We start from the raw sequence: 18238 nt of genomic DNA on the forward strand, positions 1-18238 counted from the left end.
AATAGATCTACAAACAGGTAATAAGGAAAAAAATCGCTGCAGAACAAAGTCTGCGTGTCCGACTCCATGAGAAAAAGGAAAAACAAATGCTGCGTCTAGATTGATGAAAAAAAGGAAACAATCTTTTTTTATGGTAAACAATCTATTTAGCTACTGCTAAGGGGCGGGTATCACGCACGGGGCGATAGTTGTATTCATATACAACTCACCAACTCAGGAACCAATCTGTACTATAAATCTCTACCCCCTCGATCTTTGGCGATTGTGAGAAGAACAAGTCGCTGAGCAGGCTGCTGTACATCCGAACTCCATGGACCAGCGAGATTGAGAGACGGCTGCCTGCCTGCGTCGACCCGAGCAATTGAAAGAAAGGATGGAGTGGCAGCTACACAATCTTCAGTATGCACGTGCGTATTCCTGATTGATCCCCTGCACCGATCTCTCTTTTTTTGCGGAGCTTCACGGTGCTGCTCCCCGTGCCCACGTATGGCACCGCCCCATGCTCCACAGAGCCCACCATGACGCTGGCTACCTAGGGCAATGCCTCCTTCCTCCTGCACTGACCAGGGAGACGATGGTTGGATAGTGTGGATGGAGGCGCTGGGAGTGGGACGGTCGGGCGAGGTGAAGAGGATATTGTTGAGCAGATGCAGCCATGCAGGGTGCATGCTTGTCTGGTGCTGCTACATCGCCATAGTGCATAGTCCATGCGTGCACGATTTGGGCAGAAGCATAAGAGCAAGAGCTGGTCCCGCATTCATCGGATCTGAGTTTTCTATGTACGTGTGTTCGTCGTCACAAATCATCGTTGTCCGTTTTTACATGTGCATCCAACCAGTGTAGGAATCCATTGAGTGACCTTCGTGTCGGTGTATGTAATGTTCAGCAAGATTGACACCAGTTTTTGAGGTTATAACAAATTTGTTCTTTGTCAAGTTGAAGCCTGATCTATTTATACAAACATGTGTGATTGAGGCGAATTTGTTCATGCTGGTTCTTGTTGATTGTTCTTGCTGATTGATGCTGCTCCTTCACATCCGATACTTGCAGATGCTCACATGCTCAGCCAAGCCGAATCATTGCTTCTGCTGGATGATAACAAGGCCGCGAGTGGACTGTTCATCTGATTATCAAGACATATTTAGAAGTTCGGAACTTCCACAAATAAGTGGCTATTTTTGACAGTGCAACGGTGCGTGTTTGATTCCTTCAACTATGTGTTTGACTCCTTTGGCCACATGCTATCAAATAATTCTGAATTTATGGCCAGTAGGAGAAAATTCTGATTCCACCTGACAATTCAGTTTTAGTATGAGGTACTTGACCACTTGGGCCTGTTTGATTAATTTAGTAGACAATTTTAGCGACAGAGGTTATTAGCAGTACAAGATCTTTGTTGGTTCATTCAAATAGTTCCATCCTGTATTATTGATTTGGACAGTTTTTCCAAATCCTTAAGCCAACTTCAGATTTTAGCCTTGCTTGATCATTCTGGATTTAGTGTCTGTTTTGGGTACATGTCTCTTCAACAGAACAACATACTGGTTTTGTGTGCTAAAATAAATGCTACTTCCTCATGGTGACTATGTGCAGGAATACAATCTTGGTGGAGGAGATCCCGAAGATCGACATGAAGTCAGGATGTAAGGACACAAACATCAGCTATGAAAAAGAACGATCTGAAATTTCTGATAGTTATGTGTTTTAAGAAGTTATTGGGATATACCTTTTATGTTAACACTATAATATGAAGTTATATTTCTATATATTTCACTTTTCCCATGAACCATGGCACTATTTTATTTGAAAATAATTTCTTAATTTAAATTTGTGAATAGATTGTATGATATTCATGTGTCTGAATTGCGCTTTAGCTCAAGATAAGAGAGCAAGGTGCAGAGGAGATGTGAGGAGAACTGTCCAAAAACTTGAGGAATTTGTGTCTATGAAAATTGTACATGTATCATGGTCCAAGCCAGCGAAATAGAATTGTTGATTTTTTAACCAAAAATTACCCTTTGACCATTCATCATTGTATATGTATTTTCTTCCGTTGCAATGCACGGGCATGTGTGCTAGTAGTATATAAGGAGCTGTTCGGCAGTCCTCCAGCTCCCTGAAATCTGAGAATCTATGGAGCTGCCTTTTCCCCACTCCACCATTTTTAGCTACAGCTCCACCAACTCCTAGAGCGGACTTGGGGAGCGGGAGAATCTCCGAACAGGCCCTAAATATAAATAGGACTTTCATACACAACAAATTGATTCTTACAATGCACATATCAACTATATTTTGCCCAATTACCATTGTGGCAGCACAAGGTCGAATCTTGTTCTGTCCAGATGCTATCAGATAAACAAACATGATTTCAAGCATCTCAAAGAACCTTCTCCTCCCATATTTTGTTATACAGTTTTGCTAAAGCACATCTAGATGTGCTCTAAGTATTGCACATCTAAGTCCTATGTCATTGATTTTACGCTAAGATTTGTGCAAGCATTTTTCTTTCGTCTTTTTTCTTTTTCTTTCTAGCTTGATTGAGTCACTTAGATGTGCAATAACTAGAGCATATCTAGATGTGCCCTAGTGTTATATCACCAATGTGACTATGTGGTTATGTGACAGACGATGGACACCAAAGTCAGTGCCCAGTTAAGCAGGGCTGGATCCTATCATCAACACTGGTGAAGGAATCGAGTGTGAAAACAAAGAACTACATCTGCCTTTTGATTTCATGGGTAGAACAAAGAGCTCAAATGAGTTCTCAATGTTATCTTCCAAAGAGTTATTCATGAATGCCGACAGAGGTTACTCCTTCCTTTCCACCCTATAATGGATGCAATCGTGCATACTTATTGTCTTGGCTTCTCCTATGTCTTTCCAGGTCCATCTTTCCATCACGGCAGCATCAGCAGAAATTGCTTACCAATTGAGTGAAGCCCTGCACACTCCCCTACCAGATTTATCCACTCACTGCTTGCCTGATCACTGTCCTTGTTGCTTGACAATTGATGAAGATAGAAACCGTTTCTCCTGCAAGGCGGACAGCTTAAAATAAACAAGACAGTTGTGTACTGTAACCCACTTACTTTTTGAGAACGTGGAACTCTCTTACACTGAAGAAGTAAAACAAAGGACAAGCAAAGTAACTCTGTTTTGTCGATAATTACTACTGAACATCCATCCATTACAAGGAGGTGCCCCCTCGCATAAGAATTCTGAACGGCAGTCAGATGCAGGATATGAGCAACCTAATCAACTGGCACATCTAAAAAACTCCTAGGAGTGACTATTGTTTTGCTGGGATCAAATTACAATGATTTGATAGATCATCAACTCTGTAAGATGGTGTCAATATCAATATAGTAATAGCAACAAAGAATGCTCGAGGCAATACAAAAATGTGAAGCAGTAGGTTCACAAATATGACATTTATGTCTCTTACCTTGCAAAAGTGCATAAACACCTCAGTGCGCATCCCACATATATACCTCCACAGCTTACAAGGGAATATCAAGGTGGCCGTAGAAAGGATACTATCATCATTCTACACAAAATAAAAGAAATTGTTGAGCTATATAGCGGCCATGATCCATGTCACCCTTAGAAGAAGTGATTATATACCTCAATTGCTAGTTTAGGATGGCATAGAGGATAGTGCTTTTCGTGAGTCTGTTTTCGTCTCACATATTGTCAATTCTGAAAAAACTAGGATACCGCTGCTATCACATCCCAAAATCACGTTCTGATGCGTATGCTCCTTTGCAAAGTCTTAGTTTGTGCCAGCTTTAGATTTTACATGACTGGCTTCCACCAGTTCATCACAAAGTGTAATGGTCGACTCCAAATTATCCTCATTAAAACTGATGTCAATATAAAAACTGTAAACATCTGGTTCAGCTATCAAACCCTCCTTTCGCATCTCGTCAAATAACCCTCTTGCCTCAGAAAATTTCTTCTTTTTATTCAGCAATCTTATAAGAGCACTATAAGAGCTTGTTGTGAGTCTAAATCCCTTCTCTATCATTTCATGATGGAAATACAGTGCCTCTTTCATATTTCTTGCCTTACTGTGCCCCTTGATCAATATATTGTATGTGTTCTCATTTGGAGCCACCTCCTGAGAATGCATCCCCTTGTAAATCTCAGTGGTAGATTTCATGTTCTTGTCAATGCAGTACTGCTTCATAAGAGAATTATACGTTACAACATTTGGGCGGACGTTCTTCTCCAGCATCCACTCGAGCAGCTTTCTTCCTCCTTCTACCCTACCTGACATGCAAAAACCATTCATTAGAACATTGTAAGTCGCAATACTAGGCTTAATTCCTTTATCTAACATTTCCTGTAACATGCTGTGAGCCCTGTCAAACTCTCCTGACTTGCAGAGTGTATCTATAAGAGTTGTATATGTATAAACATCTGGTCTAAGTCCGGCTGCTTCCATCTCTGTCATGATCCTCATGGCCTGCTCCAGATTGCCAAACTTGCACAGGCCATTGATCAGGGAGTTGTATGTGTAAACATTCAGCTCTAACCCCTTGTTGCACATCTCATGCAATAGCTCATTAGCAGCACGCACATCCCCCTGCTTGCACAGTCCATCAGACAGAGCCGTGTATGTCACCACATTTGGTGCCACTCTTCTCCGTACCATTTCATTGTGAACTCGGAAGGCTTCCACCATGTTCCCTCTTTTGCAGTACCCATCAATGAGTGCTGTATATGTGACCACATCAACATCCAATCCCTTGTCCACCATCTCCTGAAGTACTCTGTCTGCCTCTTTCAACTCCCCAGCCCGACAAAGACCATTGATAAGCGCGGTATATGTCACCCCATCAGCGGCCAACCCTCTCTTCTGCATCTCTTCGAACAACCTTCTTGCAGCTGCCAAATCACCCTTGCTACAAAATCCACTCATTACAGTTGTAAACACCACTGCATCCAACACCACCCCATGCATCGTCATGTCCTCTACCACCCTCAAAGCATCTGAAACCTGCCCTTTATTGCACAGCAATGCAATCACACTTGTATACACTGTCGCATTTGACTCCAGCCCCTTTGCTGCCATTTCATCCAACAGCTTCACCGCATTCTCCAGCTCACCACAATCGCAGTAGCCATGGACCATAGTGCCGTACGTCACAACATCTGGCGGTGACGACATTTCATCAAAATGTTGGCGTGCATCCTTGAGCCGGCCTGCACTAAGGAGCGCCTTGAGGAGTATATTGTGGGAGCAGACGTTCTTGTCGGGGAGTTCTCGGAACAAGGCAACTGCTTCATCAAGGGGAAGGCGGGAGAGCACAGCATTACAGGATTCTGGGGATGGGGATAGGCCGTACTGGCGGAGCCGGCGGAGCAGCTGGGCGGAGGGGAGGCACAGGAGGAGGAGGTCGAAGGAGGCGGGGTCCGACGAGAAGGCCTTGTATGTGAAGATGAACTGCTCGACGAAATGCCGATGAGGAGATGGGAAACGAAGAGCTCGTACAAGGATAGCACGCGCAGTTCCGGGTTCGCGCACGGCGAGATGGGCGGCAATGGCGAAGCATTGGATGAGTTGGGGATGGGGGTGAGGTCGGGAGGGGAAGAGCAGGAGGAGCGGGACCAGGAGGCTGGTGAGGTTGGGGTGGGAGGCGAGCAGGGGGAGTGCGAGGAGCAGGTGCAGCGGGCGGAGGGGAATGAAGGGGAGATGAGGGAGGGAGCCTGGGCTGGGCGAAGCGAGGAGCGCGGCGGCGAGACGGCGCGCGAGGGCATCGTCGGCCGGCGAGTCGGGGCGGGGCGGAGAGTAGTCCGGGAACGGTCGGGGCGCAGCGGTGGTAGTAAGCGAACTGTCCGTAACCTGCGGTGTGCGCAGCCGCTGCCGGTGTGGGGAGGAGGTGGAGGTGGTAGCGCTATAAGGGCGGGCGGGGCCGACGTGCGGGAGGATGGTTCGCCAGGGGGGTAACCAGGAGGAGCGCTGCGCTGCTGCGGCGGCGGTGCGGCGGAGGAGCATCCGGCGGCGGATCCAGGAAGGGGAGACCGCCCTGTCGGCGGCGGCGGCGGTGGAAGATGGGCGGATGGGAAAGCACAGGATGTTTGCGGCTTGCGGGAGCTCGACCGCGAGGTACACGAAACTGCAATGCGCGAGAGGCCTCAAAAGCTGGTCAGCCGGATCGAAATCCTGTGGCTCCCGTAGTATCACGTTACTACATTTTCATGGATGAAACGGCTAAAATATCATTTTCACAAATCACGTGACACATGTGGTAAGCAATTCAAGCTATTTTAAGCAAAGATCATTTTCACATAACAAACAAAATTCTTGAATAAAAAAGAAAGAGAAAACCTGTTTTATAGGGGGAGGGGGGAGAGAAATCAGATGATAGTTAGAATTGCTTAACACAAGGCTATTTTCTCTTATTTCAAAGAGATAGTTAGAGCATCTCCAACGGATGATGCAAAACAAGGCAAGCATCCAAAAAATTTGATTCATTTGAACCAAAAACACAATTTTAGCAGATGACAGATGATGTAACTGTAAGTGGTGTTACGAAAAATAAACGTTGTTAGAGCATCAAGAAATATCCACATGGCGAAGTGGCGAAAGGAAAGATAGTGATTCAGGAGTAGCTGCAGGCAGGTAAAGAAAAACCTCACATTCTTTCATGGCAGAAGCAGCAGAAACGCCTTGGGCGAAATCTCCACCATGCTAGACGAAGTTAAACATTGACGGGTCATCCCACTGGCACTTTAGCCTACCAGGATGCTTGATTTTGGGCTATTTTGACATGTGTAAGCTGTTTTGAGGGGCTAATATGTTAAGAAAATCTATAAAGGGTGGTGCCATGCCAGCACGCGTGCCCAACCTCGCAGCCCAGGGCACGCCCCTAGGCTGGCCACATGTCCCCTCCCCCCTCCCCTAGTTATAGACATGTCGATCTAGGCCCACCATAGGTGGGACACGCGAGCTATCAGGCCAGCATGCTACGACCGCCAATTTGGTCACCTTTGCACAGGAGCAATCATTTTCTTAACGTGTTGGTTCCTTTGATATGTTGATCCTCCGCTTGAGGCCGAAATCTTTAGGTGCCTTGTAGAGAATTGTCGGCGTTCTGGGAACGGGGGTCCCCAGACCTGCCTACCTGCGGCCCACGGCGTGGCTGAACCAGCAGGCCGTACGGCTCATCTTCACCAACAAGGCACCCAAGACCCTTGCGAGGGTCCAAGCCTCGTGAGGCGGACGATGCAAGACCTCCTCTGGAGTGGCCTAGCTAGGCAGACTTACGAGGAGCGGAGATATCAAGGTGGGGCGAACCTCACGAGACTCTCGTGACGTAAGCCATGACGATTGACATCAGGCGGGCGCCAGCGCGCGCAGCGTCCTTATTTCCCCTTTGGTGCAAAGGAGGCAAGCGCAGCCGCGGGGTACCGAGGCCTCAGGCAAAGGTTGTCATTTCGGTGCAACAAGACCAAGACCAGGCGGACGGCAAGGCGGAGGTCATCGTGGAGCCCAAGACGGCGTCACCCCAGAGCCTTTCGCAGGTGCAGACTACCTTTTGTCAGGATGGTTTGTACTAGTTGTCCCCCTTCAAATTAGCCCGCCATTGTTGACTCCCTTCCTGCTCAATATTTGGGAAGAGGACCAAGGCCTATATAAGTAGAGCTAGCCACCATAGTAGGGGAGAGATTGGATCAGACCCAGAGATACACACAAGTCCGAAAGCATAAGAACACCTCAACCTCAGGAGGTTGTTCTTCTCTTGTACTATTCATCATCAACCCGTGAGGCAATCCACCACCACCACACTGGAGTAGGGTATTACACCACAACGGTGGCCCGAACCAGTATAAACCCCGTGTCTTTCTGTGTTGTGAGTTCGTCGAGTTCGTCCGTAAGATCTTAGCGAGGTAGAGCGTAGATCGGTAGGAGGGAAAGACTTCGTGCGCACCTCAGTGTTCGAACCTTAAGGGTTAGCCGGAACTCCACATCCGACATTTGGCGCGCCAGGTAGGGGTGCGTCGTAGTTTCCCTTCCGTCGGTTCGTCGCTCCGTCGTCTCCATGGCGGACGCTCGCCGTGCTCGAGCTGAGCGTCGGGTTGCCCTCGCCGCCCGCGTCGCTCAGACGGCTCCCGTTGGCGGGTCACCTCGTCGCTCTCCGTCCCCCGCCGCCAACGCTGCCACCGGCCCGACGGGGAACGAGCAGCAGGCATCCTCGCTGCATCCTTCAGTGCAGCAGGACGGCCGCACCGCTATTCCATCACTCACCCCTGCTGGTTCTTCGTCTCACGCGCACCATGCTCCCATGGAGGCACGGGCCGCGCTCATCGCGGCGAACGAGCTCCTGTGTTACCGCCCCGTCGACGACCTTTATGAGGAGTGGCTCGACCGCGTCGCCGAGCTCGTCCGTGCCGCAGGGGGCTCTCCGACGTCGTCCCACTCTCTGCCTCCCCCTCAACCAACCGCGGGCGACGGGGCTCATGGCATGCCTCCACCGTCTCGACCCCAAGACGGTGCCTTGGCACCAAGGCGCGCGCCTCCGCGGCGTGATCCACCGCGCCCGGCGCCCGCGCGTGAAGAAAGAAGCTGCCAAGAAATCCCGCGACCGCGAGAAGCTGTGTCGGCGTTCCCCGCACCACCTCATCAAGACCGCGTGCCACCTGCAGTGGCGCAACGCGGACCTCGCCAAGACCAAGCTCCGCCTTAGAAGCGGGCCCCGGCGACCATGGCTGGCTGCCGTGCCTTCACCCCCGAACTGTGTAGCGTCGCCTGGCTAGGCAAGTTCAAGCCAGATCTACCTCCTCGATACGACGGCTCCGCCGACCCCGCGGAGTTCCTGCAGCTCTATGAGTTGAGCATCGAAGCGGCCAACGGCGACGAAAAAATCATGGCGAACTGGTTTCCCATGGCTCTCAAGGATGGGGCCCGCTCCTGGCTCCTGAACCTGCAGCACGGCTCGATCTCCTCCTGGGACGAGATGCGCGACCGCTTCGTCGCCAACTACCAGGGCACTCGCGACCGCCCATCGACCGCGGGCGGTCTATGCTGCATCAAGCAACAGCCAGGAGAGACCCTCCAGAAGTACATCCAGCACTTCAACAACACCCGCCTCAAGATCCCCAAGGTCACTGACGAGGCCATCATCTCCGCGTTTTCCGACGGCGTCCGCGACGTCAAGATGAAGGAAGAGCTTGCTATCCACGAGGAGCTCTGCACATCTCAGGAGCTGTTCAACCTGGCGACCAAGTGCGCAAGAGCTGAGGAGGAACGCCTCTCTCTCCTTGAACTGCCAGCTGCAGGAGTGGAGGAGAAGAAGGCCAAGGCCAAGGACGTGAAGCGCAAAGAGGCAGTAGTGCTCACAGCGGAGCCCGACACCAATCGAGGCAAAGATCAGCCCGAGTTGTCCAAGAATGGCCGACCGTTCTGCGCCTTCCACAACCTGAACACCCACAATACCAGCGACTGCCAAGAGCTCAGAGCCAAACGGGAAGGACGCTATGGTCGACGCCCCGAGCGCAACGACCGAGGCTACGACCGCGGAGGAGGATGCGGAGGCGGATGCTGGGACGACCATGGCCCACGCCAGGAGTGGCGCGACCGGCCTCGTGAGGACCGCTAGCAGGACCAACCTCGCGAGGGCGCCTGGAGGGACCCGCCTCATGAGGATCACCCCCAGGGCAACGCCGGTCTTCCCCCGTTGCCGCCACCAAGAAGGAACGACGACCACCATCAGGACGAGGGGGCTGGGGGCTTCCAGGAGCCGTGTGCGATCGCTTGCATCTTGGGCGGTGCTCAGGCCCCAGCCTCTCAGCGCATCTTCAAATAGTTCGCTCGCGAGGTGAACGCGGCGCTCCCCAAGCTCGAGGCCACGCACCCGCTCAGGTGGTCCCAATGCGCCATCACCTTCAACTCAGCAGATCAGCTCAAGTGCGCGGCCACCGCTGGCACCCTGCCTATGTTGTGTTCCCCGGTCATTAGCAATGTGCAGGTCACCAAGACTCTCATCGACGGCGGCGCAGGGCTCAACGTCCTATCCGTCGACACGTTCGACAACCTCCAAGTGCCCTATGAGCAGCTCCAGCCAACCAAGCCTTTCTCATGAGTGATTGATGGTTCCACCACACCGATAGGGCAAGTCCGCCTGCCTGTCACCTTCGGGGAGTGCAAGAACTACCGCACCGAGCTCATTGACTTCAACGTCACGCACATCCGCCTGCCGTACAATGCCATCCTCGGGTATCCAGCCCTGGCCAAGTTCATGGCAGTCACTCACCACGACTACAATGTTCTCAAGATGCCGGGAAGCGGGGGAATCATCACGGTCCCATGTGAAGAAAGGGATGCGATGTGCTCCCTTGAGCGCGCCTTCCAAGCCGCAGCAATCGACAACCCTGACAGCAGAAGTGAAGGCCCTCCGAAGACCATCCCCAAGAGGAAGCTGCCGCGCCGTGCGGGACCCCAAGAAGATGGCGTCGCGTCAAGAGCCTCGTCAGGATCAGCGCCCGCTCCAGGGGCACCACCCTCCACCGCATAGGAAAGCGCGCCCGGCGCCCTCCTCAGGCAGGACTCGGGGGCTCTCTCCTGGAGAGCCTCAGACCTTGCCAACCTAGCGAGGGAGGCGCCTGGGCACTACTTGTAAGCGTGCTTCACGGCACACTTTCCTCAAGAGAGCACAGGGCAAGGAGTGCCCACCGCTCAGGAGTTCATCACCGAGACCACCCAAGAGCTACAAGACGCAAGAGCCATGCGCGGCGACAACCGCTCACGGAGTGCGGCTCACCATCCAGGCAAGGGTGCTGAGCTGCGCGTCTGCATCGACGTCCCAGGGCTCAACAGGGCCGCATCTCAGGAACACTTCTGGCCATCACGTGCGGGCCACTGTGAGGGTCCACCACACAACTACGTTTGCATGCCCTTCGGCTTGCCGAGCGTGGCGTTGGCCTATCAGCGCAATGTGCGGCAGGTCCTGGCAGCTCAGGAGGCCAGGTTCCACGCCGTTCTGGAGGAGATGGGGATGGTCTTCAGGGAACCCCCAGAGCCCCCAGAGCCTCCCGAGGCTCAGGGTCCCGGTGGCTCATGAGGAGCCATTCCATCAACGCGTGGCTTCAGCTGCACCAACTCTACTTCGTCTCCAGAACCAGGTGACATCTTCCAAGTTCATTTAAGCTGGGAGCGCCCCTCGAGCTGCATTATTCCCAGGCCACACGGGTCCGTCCCTGTGGAATGTATCCCTTTTGCTTAAGTCTTTAGCTTACCTTGCTGGGGGCGTCCCTCGGGCTGCATCATCCCTAAGCCGCTCGGACAGACCCAATGGCATGTATCTTCCTGCATTTATCCAAGTCGATCTGCTCTTCATGCTTAACCTGTCGACGGCTACTGCCTGCTCAGTTGCCGCCCGCCGCGGGTCTGTTTATCCCATGCAACCCGCTTGCACGTTAAAAGGGGGGCTCCTGAGCATCACGACTCTGGAGCTCTTACTGGCTCTCCAGCCCTCACCCCCCGGCCTTGACCATGGCATCGCGACCTGGAATACCAGCGGCGGTTGAGCTCGCTCGAGGGTCGGGACCTGAGGACGTAGAGTGCTTGCATCTAACTGCCTTGCAAAGACATACAGTCACCAAGACTCAAGACCAGGCGCAACCCGCCTTGAGGTAGGGCCTCGTGAGTCCCGCGCTGGCTCACAAGTGCCCAGATACACCTCGCAGCCCTATCGTGCAAGCCACGTGTCAGGGCGGGGTTGTACATGCCCCGGGGGCTCCTCCCGGAGGGGGGCCCATCCCACGCCCAAGTGGAAGCTCCATGCTCCGTGCTGGCTGTCAATACTGCCGAGGAGCGGCTATGCCCGTGCACAAGCGGAAGCACTATGCTCCGCGCTGGTGATAAACAACTGAGGGCGACCCCACGGTCGCACCAACCTCAGGGAGCCCAGAGCTCAGCGCCCAACCTCACCATGACGCCTCCCCTTGGGATAGTCACGCGAGGGGGCTGGGCACGGGGGCTACGCTCGGGTCACACCCAAGCGCACGCCACCCAACCAGGTCCCCCGGACCTGGGCGTCGCACGCCCCTCCCCAGGCCTCGGCGAGGGCAGGTATGAAAATTGTTTGAACGTCAAGGGGGACTCCTGAGCATTGCGACTCAGGAGCCTAACTGGTCACGTAGCCCCTCACTCCTTGGTCCGTCCTGGTCTCCGGTCGGCCCAATGGCGGTTGAGGTATGCGCGGGGCCTGGCTCTGCCGACGTAGAACATTAATCTATCCCCACGAACTCTCCCTATATGTTGTTCGCACGTTGATACCCACAAGTATAGGGGATTGCAATAGTTTTCGAGGGTAGAGTATTCAACCCAAATTTATTGATTCGACACAAGGGGGGCCAAAGAATATTCTCAAGTATTAGCAGCTGAGTTGTCAATTCAACCACACCTGGAAACTTAATATCTGCAGCAAAGTGTTTAGTAGCAAAGTAATATGATAGTAGTGGTAACGGTAGCAAAAGGTAATGATAGCAAAAGTAATGTTTTTGGTATTTTATAATAATGATAGCAATAGCAACGGAAAAGTAAATAAGCGAAGAACAATATATGGAAAGCTCGTAGGCAATGGATCAGTGATGGAGAATTATGCATGATGCGGTTCATCATGTAACAGTCATAACCTAGGGTGATACAGAACTAGCTCCAATTCATCAGTGTAATGTAGGCATGTATTCCGAATATAGTCATACGTGCTTATGGAAAAGAACTTGCATGACATCTTTTGTCCTACCTCCCGTGGCAGCGAGGTCCTAACGGAAACTAAGGGATATTAAGGCCTCCTTTTAATAGAGTACCGGAACAAAGCATTAACACATAGTGAATACATGAACTCCTCAAACTACGGTCATCACCGGTAAGTATCCCGATTATTGTCACTTTGGGGTTAACGGATCATAACACATAATAGGTGACTATAGACTTGCAAGATAGGATCAAGAACTCTCATATATTGATGAAAACATAATAGGTTCATATCTGAAATCATGACACTCGGGCCCTAGTGACAAGCATTAAGCATAGCAAAGTCATAGCAACATCAATCTCAGAACATAGTGGATACTAGGGATCAAACCCTAACAAAACTAACTCAATTACATGATGAATCTCATCCAACCCATCACCGTCCAGCAAGCCTATGATGAAATTACTCACGCACAGCGGTGAGCATCATGAATTGGTGATGGAGGATGGTTGATGATGACGATGGCGACGGATTCCCCTATCCGGAGCCCCGAATGGACTCCAGATCAGCCCTCCGGAGAGGTTTTAGGGCTTGGCGGCGGCTCCGTATCGTAAAACGCAATGAATCCTTCTCTCTGATTTTTTCTCTCCCCGAAACCAAATATATAGAGTTGGGGTTGAGGTCGGAGGAGCTCCAGGGGGGCCCACGAGGTAGGGGGCGCGCCCCCACCCTCGTGGACAGGTGGTAGGCCCCCTGGTCTTCATCTTTTGCAAGAATTTTTATTATTTCCGAATAGATGTTCCGTGAAGTTTCAGGTCATTCCGAGAACTTTTGTTTCTGCACATAAATAACACCATAGCAATTCTGCTGAAAACAGCGTTAGTCCGGGTTAGTTCCATTCAAATCATGCAAGTTAGAGTCCAAAACAAGGGCAAAAGTGTTTGAAAAGTAGATACGACGGAGACGTATCACACGTCAAGGGGGACTCCTGAGCATCACGACTTAGGAGCCTAACTGGTCACATAGCCCCTCACTCCTTGGACCGTCCTGGTCTCCGGTCGGCCCAATGGCGGTTGAGGTATGCGCGGGGCCTGGCTCTACCGACGTAGAACATTAATCTATCCTCATGAACTCTCCCTATATGTTGTTCGCACGTTAAGGGGGACTCCTGAGCATCGCGACTCAGGAGCCTAACTTTTCACGTAGCCCCTCACTCCTTGGACCGTCCTGGTCTCTGGTCGGCCCAATGGCGGTTGAGGTATGCGCGGGGCCGGGCTCTGCCGACGCAGAACAAAGCAAATAGGAAGGAAAACGCAAAATCTCGAAGCAAATATTACAAGCATATTGTTCTCACAATACCAAATGAAAAGTCTAAACGCCTCCACGAGGCCTGCTGTATGTCGCAGGAATGAAACGAGAAGAATAGCCGCAGGTCACCCCTGGATGTCGTCATCGCCTGCGGAAGGTGCTCCCCCGTGGGCGACGATGCTCTCACCTTCACCACCAGCCGCAGGATCCGCGGCATCGCCAGACAGAGGATCGGAGAAAAATCCACGAAACTTCCCCAGCAAAGCCTCCACTTGACCTTGAACAGCTGCAGCGGCGGCTTCGCAGAGGTCTTCAGCCACAGGCTCCAGCAGCTCGTCAAGGCGGGCATTGGGGTCACGGAGGTGCAGATGGCTGAGGACGCGAGTCAGTGCGGCTGAAGACAGAACGTGAGCTTCTGCCTTCGCCACGCGTCGACCGAGGCCGCATGCTTTAGGGGCCCGCGGTGCTCCGAACTTGACCCTTGGCTTCGCCGCAAAGCCAAGCCCGCACACCTTGGGCCCGGAGGCTACTGTCGGCGTTTTGGGAATGGGGTTCACCAGACCTGCCTGCGGCCCACGGCGTGGCTGAGCCAGCAGGCCGTATGGCCTATCTTCACCAACAAGGCACCCAAGACCCTCGCGAGGCGGACGACGCAAGACCTCCTCTGGAGTGGCCTAGCTAGGCAGGCTCACAAGGAGCGGAGATATCAAGGCGGGGCGAACCTCACGAGACTCTCGTGACGTAAGCCATGACGATCGACACCAGGCGGGCACCAGCGCGCGCAGCGTCCTTGTTTCCCCTTTGGTGCAAAGGAGGCAAGCGCAGCCGCGGAGTACCGAGGCCTCGGGCAAAGGTTGTCATTTCGGTGCAACAAGACCAAGACCAGGCGGACGGCAAGGCGGAGGTCATCGTGGAGCCCAAGACGGCATCACCCCAGAGCCTTTCACAGGCACAGACTACCTTTTGTCAGGATAGCTTGTACTAGCTGCCCCCCTTCAAATTAGCCCGCCATTGTTGGCTCCCTTCCCGCTCAATATTTGGGAAGAGGACCAGGGCCTATATAAGTAGGGCTAGCCACCATAGTAGGGGAGAGATCGGATCGGACCTAGAGATACACACAAGTCCGAAAGCACAAGAACACCTCAACCTCGGGAGGCTGTTCTTCCCTTGTACTGTTCATCATCAGCCCGTGAGGCAATCCACCACCACCACACTGGAGTAGGGTATTACACCACAACGGTGGCCCGAACCAGTATAAACCCCGTGTCTTTCTGTGTTGTGAGTTCGTCGAGTTCGTCCACAAGATCTTAGCGAGCTAGAGCGTAGATCGGTAGGAGGAAAAGACTTTGCGCGCACCCCGGTGTTCGAACCTTAAGGGTTAGCCGGAACCCCACACCCGACAAGAACATATAGGTCCCTCATCATCGAGCTGGACTGCAAGGAAGGAGTGGAATCCCTTGTCGATGGTAGCATCAACAGATCACCGGTGGCTAGCTTAGTGAAGGAGACAAAGAGACCCATGCATGGATCTAACAACACTACTTTGTGCGCATCCGTAGATCAGCTATTGCAACCGCACATTTCAACGCGTGATGGTTTGGTTAGGTTTTGTGCCTGATGAACTTTGTAATATCTATGAAACAGAGTGTAAAATTGTTCCTTAATTAATAAAAGCTTGGTTCACGTGCAAAAGAAAATTCAATCGTCTAGCTCAAGAAATCACGTGCAACTTTGGAGTTTCATTGTGGGTGATGGAGCTGAATTTCACTATATGGAGTTCGCCGAGAACAAGTTACTGCTAGCGGATCTTGTTGGTTGAGACGATCCTAGAAGCGGTTTCTCGCCTCCAATCAGCCATTGATTGTGACCTCGTCGGCCACCAGATATAATCCTTCACCACACTCTCAACCTTGATCTGGGATTGTGGTCCATGTTGGATATATAGGATGCGTTTGGTTGCTTGCATCCAGCCCAAATAAGCCCGCTGGATGCAAGAGAAGTCTTTTGATTACGTACACGAGAGCATGACCTACACACGCATGAACGTTAAAGCATCCTGGAGTTTGGCTCAACGATCGAATCAGTCATTTCCAGCAAGCCAGGCTGAGTCGAGCGCAAAAGGGGGACAGTGTGCGTGGTAGTGCAGGGGTCGTGAAGGGAGATGGTGGGAGACCGAAATCCGCCAGCACAGGATGGCATGAAATATGTCTCAACCCACCCCTTTACTCTCTAACCTTTAGCAGTAGGACAAATCCAGCGATAATTCTTGGCACTGGTTGCGACTTAGAACACGGTGGCAACAGTGACTTGAATCTCCGGCAACAGGACATGCTTGTCCCCTTCGTCCCTGTATCACACGCCTTGTCTTTGGCATGGGTAGGTCGTCGACTACACCGGCGGTAAGCACCATAGAACCACCTTCCACTATTAGATCGTTAAGTAGGGTGCAGAGTCAATTATGTCCTTATTTACCGCCACATCAGTTCCACTAGGACGAATGGATGAAGTTGGTTGCTCAAGCAGTAGCACTCATAGTTGTGGCACACAAGAGAGTGGTTCGTCGTGATGATAAGCCTGTGAACCATTACGTCCATTGTTAGTCCAAGATAGGGAGAGGATGGCAAATCTGAACTACATCTACAAAAGCAATGGTGTCAAGACTATGAACATGCTTCTAATGCGAAGATCACCTTTTGCAAGCTAGCGGAGACATTTAGGCGGATGGAGTTGCTAGAAGATAGCATCCACACCATTGTGAAGTGTGCGATTGGGGAGCTCGGAGTAGAGATGATCAAGCCACCAACTGGGCAAACTCCTACCAAGATTCACACAAGCCCTAGATGGTATCCATATTTCAAGGTGAGTAGCACTTTAGTTCATGTCATGACATGCTTCTATTGTTATGAGCAAGCCATAACAGTTTTTCACGGTATGGCAGGATTGCTTTGGCGCAATAGATGGTACTCATTTAACCACTAGAGTATCGAGGTCACCAGCTGTAGCATACATGGGTAGAAAGCACTACACAAACACGATTGTGCTTGTTGTTGTTGATTTCGATTTGAAGTTCACATATGTGTTAGTTGTCTAGAAAGGATTAGCCCATGATGCTAAACATTCTTGCTGTTGGCATGGCTCGACTTGATGCGATCAATAACCCCAATGGTTCCACCTAGTAGATGTTGAATATGCATGTTGTCCTGGTGTTCTAGCATCCTTCAGGAAAACCAAGTATCATATCAGCGAGTTCTCTTCTGGAAACTATCCTAAGACTGCACAAGAACCGTTCAATCTCAGACACTCTAGCCTAAGAGTCACGGTTGAGAGGGCATTTGGTGCTTTGAAGAATAGATTTAAGATCCTGGATCAGAAGGCATTCCGCCCTTTCCCCACCCAATTTAGGCTTGTTTGCAGATTGCATTCTCCATAAGTGGATCTTAGAATAAGGGTTATGATGAGCTTCTGCCAGATAAGGATGTGACGGATGATGATGATCATTGACTCGACCATGGCGTGGAGGCACATGTTAATGAAACTTGGAGGAACAAGAGGTTAGAGTGGGTTGAGGCAACATGGGCCAACAGAGGTAACACAAGGAAGAAGTTCGCCCTTCTTCGACATTGATGAACTTTCCTCCACTGCCTCATATGATTGTTAATTTGTCTGACATTTGTTATTAACTAGGACTGAAACAATGTTAACTTGACATGGTAAACTTGGATTGATAACATGAGAACAAAAATAAAAAAATACATAACCTATTATATTTGATTACGTATAGTTGTAAAAATATTTATTGAATATAAGTAAAATAATTAAATGAAAAATATGTTTTCATGCATGGTTGAATGTTGTGGTGGGTCTTTTCCCATGTATGAATGTTGAGGTGTGCCTTATCCCATTCATAATTATATGGTGAGGTGGCATGTTTGCATTTTGAGATAAATAAGTTAGCGGGGATGACTCTTAGGTATATATAGAATGTCTTGTAAGAGCATCTTCAATAGGCGGTACAAATGTAAAAATACCTAACTTTTGGACCGTCTGGGGCAAAAAACGCTGCTCTAACATACGGTCCACATGTAAAAAAAATTGAACCGTGGCCTCCTCGTGATGTAAAATACAACACCTCGCGGTACAAATTTACATCACGAGGTGCATCTGGTCCAAAACCAGCCGCCAACCGCGAACGCCCAACCGCCAGTTCCTTTCCTTTCCCGCCCGCC

At 50.9% G+C, this 18238-nt stretch overlaps 1 protein-coding gene across 1 annotated transcript; it reads right to left on the bottom strand.

Moving 5' to 3' along the window:
- Window positions 1–2228: 2228 nt before the first annotated feature.
- On the bottom strand, window positions 2229–6117 carry LOC119354325 (pentatricopeptide repeat-containing protein At1g05670, mitochondrial-like). The gene is made up of 3 exons (XM_037621059.1): window positions 3625–6117; window positions 3446–3547; window positions 2229–3033 (listed from the first exon to the last, which is right to left on the bottom strand). The coding sequence occupies exon 1, from the start codon at window positions 5999–6001 to the stop codon at window positions 3773–3775; it is 2229 nt and encodes a 742-aa protein (XP_037476956.1). The 5' UTR covers window positions 6002–6117; the 3' UTR covers window positions 2229–3033; window positions 3446–3547; window positions 3625–3772.
- Between the last annotated feature and the right edge of the window lie 12121 nt (window positions 6118–18238).

The sequence above is a fragment of the Triticum dicoccoides genome, chromosome 2A (genome assembly GCF_002162155.2).
Source record: "Triticum dicoccoides isolate Atlit2015 ecotype Zavitan chromosome 2A, WEW_v2.0, whole genome shotgun sequence".
Taxonomy (NCBI): Eukaryota; Viridiplantae; Streptophyta; class Magnoliopsida; order Poales; family Poaceae; genus Triticum; species Triticum dicoccoides.